At 38.4% G+C, this 3,444-nt stretch overlaps 1 protein-coding gene across 1 annotated transcript; it reads right to left on the bottom strand.

Annotated features, from left to right (window-relative positions):
- Positions 1-1,956: 1,956 nt before the first annotated feature.
- LOC115475075 (claudin-9-like) lies at positions 1,957-2,577 on the bottom strand. Its single transcript, XM_030210815.1, has one exon. It carries the CDS (start codon positions 2,575-2,577, stop codon positions 1,957-1,959), a length of 621 nt encoding a protein of 206 aa, XP_030066675.1.
- Between the last annotated feature and the right edge of the window lie 867 nt (positions 2,578-3,444).

Consider the following 3,444-nt stretch of genomic DNA (forward strand, 5'->3'; position numbering starts at 1 on the left):
AACTGAAGACTTTGTTGTTCACAAATGCTTTCTTCTTACACTGAATCCTTGCCATCTTCAACTACTTCCTCCCCCTATTTTCTCCTCTCATCTCTTGTTCTTTACTTCTTTGTGTGTTTTGAGCTCCTGCTTTCCTGTCAATTTTTGTAGTTCTTTTCCTTTTCTAAGTTACTTTATTGTATTGTAAACCACTGTATACTGCAAGTCAGTCCTAGCGGTAAAGCAAATTCAAATAAACTATAACTATAATTTGGCTGTTTATTTTAAGGAAAAGTATGCTTTATTCAAAATAGCTTATCTGATACACAAGATATTGAACCCTATTTGATAATTAAGGATATTGGTATACCATCTGATCAGTTATGGGAAGTTTCTGAACCAATAACAGCTGTAGCGGTCACTAGCTTATTAAAAAAGTTTGCATCATCTAATCTTATTGTTCTCTGGATAGTTGTCCCTCTTATCTTATGAGGTCTCCTAGTCCCAGCTTTATATGTTTTCTTGCTTGCTGGTTAAACATGCGATTTCAGGTAGATTTCCCCCCTCTATAGAGTGGTATTGCCTTGGCCCCAATATATAAAAATTCTAAAGGTAGTGTATCAGATATGACAAATTATAGACCAATGGCATCCATCTCTTTCCTCATCAAGGTAATGGAGGGATGGGTAACTGAAAAGCTAAACCTTTTTTTGGATGTTTCAATTATTGCATGTAGCTCAATCAGGTTTTCATCAGGGCTTTAGCACTGTTCGTTAAGTTTAGTGCATCTTCCCCTAAGTGCTATGAAGCCCATGTTATACCTATGGGCTTTTTAGCATTTAGCATGTGCTATCAGAATTAGTGCTTGCTAAGCTTTAGTAAATGGGTCCCTAAATGAAGATTACTGGTAACCGATATATTTATCTGTAAGAAATAGATGAATGAAACAATGACATCAACTGTATGGAAAAAATACTTGCTGTTTTTAGTATTGCATTCTTGCCCTGCAATAGCCAAATGCTTAAATATGGGATTTGTTACCTAATGAACTGAATATATGTAAGCTGGAAGAGATAGAACAAAAATACTAGTATTACTTGAAGGGTTCATTTTACAATTTCACTTTTCTTTTTAGAGAACAGCTTACATTCATAAAAACTCTCAGTAAAACCAGAAACCATGGAATGAAGAGCAAAAATGCCTTTATATTAAAAAGCAAAACCTTTTTTCTCAGCTCTGTACAGGGGCTTAAACTATAATACTTAGCATCAAAACACACATAACACAGACACATGCTGCGATACAAGACAGATATAGATGCACATTCATACAGGTACACATACAGTGAGAGACAATGCAAGTTGTATGGCAAACATTAGCAGTAAATTTGAGAGACTGAGATTGTACCCCACATGCCTGGCTTAGGACTGAGGTTAGTTCCTCTCTAGAATACACAAAAATAATCAATTTGGAGAAGTTGCCCCGAAAGACATCCCAAATGCACATACATAGATAAATATAGGTGTCAGCCCTGTGTGTGCTTGAGCACCTCCAGTGCTGAGAAAACTTCTTTGAATTGTCCTGTGTCCATAGAGAACTCATTTGTATTGACTTTAGCACTCCCAATCATTTTGAAAAATTGGTTTAAGTAAAAACATAAAACATTCATAAAAAATACAAAACTGCATTCCATCCCAGCTTATAAAAACTCAGAGCTGAATTTTTAGCTAGATGGCCAGAATAAATGTCAGCCATTAAAAAAAAAAAAAACACCTACATGGTTACCACTTATTGCCAACCATAAAAGTGCTTTTGAATATTACACCTGTAGTCTTTTCCCTTTTCGGTGGATAAATTGTATTTTGAAATTTAGTAGGGATTTTGTTTTTGGTCTAAAAATGTCTTCAGCGATTAAATATTTTTGGTTCATTCTTTTTGCATTCTTTCCCGTTGTTTTTAAACATATTTATTTATTTTTCACATGTAATCCTGTTTGTCAGCAGAATAACCTGAACGTGGCTGATAGCGCCTGCTCCTGGGGGGGCAGGAGCAGCAGAGTAGGGCCCCTCCCAGGAGTAGCAGTACAGAGGCAGCCCACCCAATGTACAGTGAGGCTCCTAACTCCCTCTTGAGGGTCTCTATTACCATGGGGTTGTAGAAATCCCGGATAATAGAGTTAGCAGTCCAGCACACAGGAATAAGGTAGAAAATCCCTGAGAGAATGAAAATTATCCCAGAGATAATCATTATGTGGGCTTTTGTTCTTTCGTCTTCCACACAGTTAGTACATTTTGCTCCAGTGATACTGACAAATAGTCCCAGGAAAGCCATAAGAAGAGAGATGATGGTGAGGGCCCGGGCAGCCTGGAGATCCTGTGGTAAGGCCAGCAAGGAGTCATAGATTTTACACTGCATCTGCCCTGTGCTCTGAAAGACGCAGTTCATCCACAGCCCTTCCCAGATGATCTGAGCCACAATAATGTTGTTGCCAATGAAGGCTGTCACCTTCCACATGGGCAAGGCACAGGAGACAATGGAGCAGAGCCAACCTGCCACAGAGAGTGCCATGCTCAGGATCTCCAGCCCAGCAGAGGACATGCTGAGTTCCAAGAAAGAGGGATGGATAGGAAAATGGAGAAGCCAAAAGAAAGAACATACAATAGCTGCTGAAATTCTTGTATAGTGAGATACAAATTCCAGATCACTACCTGGCTAGAGGATTGTCTTCTGCAGAATTTCCTTAGCAGCACAAATCGAATGGAGCACTTTAAAGTGTTTTCTCTCTCCCTCTTTGTCTTCTTATTTCTTGGTTTTGTTTTTTTTTAATTCTCTCAGTCAGGTGTTCTCTCTAGAAGGGCTGTGCTCTGGGGATCAAGTTTTTATTCCTGCAGGTGTGTGGGAGGGAGGAGCTGAAAATATTACAGGGGACAGTAGGGAGGTTGATGGAGTCTCCAACAGCAACCAGTATAATAATTCCCCTTTGTGTGTTTTTAATAGATCCAGTTGGCTGATGGCCCAGAGCAGTAATGAGAGAGTCAGTGAGAGACAGAGAGAATGTGATAAATTTATTTGATTGTTACATGCTGCATTGTTTCTTTTATATTATGGAACTGCTATCTTGTCTTGTTGTTTTTGTCTTTGCTATACCTCAACTAAAAACAAAACAGACTAATAGGGAGAGAGAGGCATCCACACAGACTTCTGTACCTTGTAATTTTTTTTCCTTTCTTCAGTTTATATATTACTCTGCCATGTCCATAAAGTTTATTTTAATCTGAATCTGACAGTAAGATTGAGGGAGAAATAAAAGAAGCAGAATGGCAAGCTAGAAGGAGAGAAAAGGCAGTAGAAACAATCTTGAAAACTGCACAATGCAATGTGAAAGTTGGCAGATGTGGAGGCTCATTTTCAAAGCACATAGAATTAGAAAGTTACATAGGTTACAATGGGGCTTATTTTTGAAAG

Source organism: Microcaecilia unicolor, chromosome 7, assembly GCF_901765095.1.
Source record: "Microcaecilia unicolor chromosome 7, aMicUni1.1, whole genome shotgun sequence".
Taxonomy (NCBI): Eukaryota; Metazoa; Chordata; class Amphibia; order Gymnophiona; family Siphonopidae; genus Microcaecilia; species Microcaecilia unicolor.

Excerpts from the sequence above, each read along its gene's own strand:
- LOC115475075 (XM_030210815.1), bottom strand. The coding sequence starts at position 2,577 with ATGTCCTCTGCTGGGCTGGAGATCCTGAGCATGGCACTCTCTGTGGCA.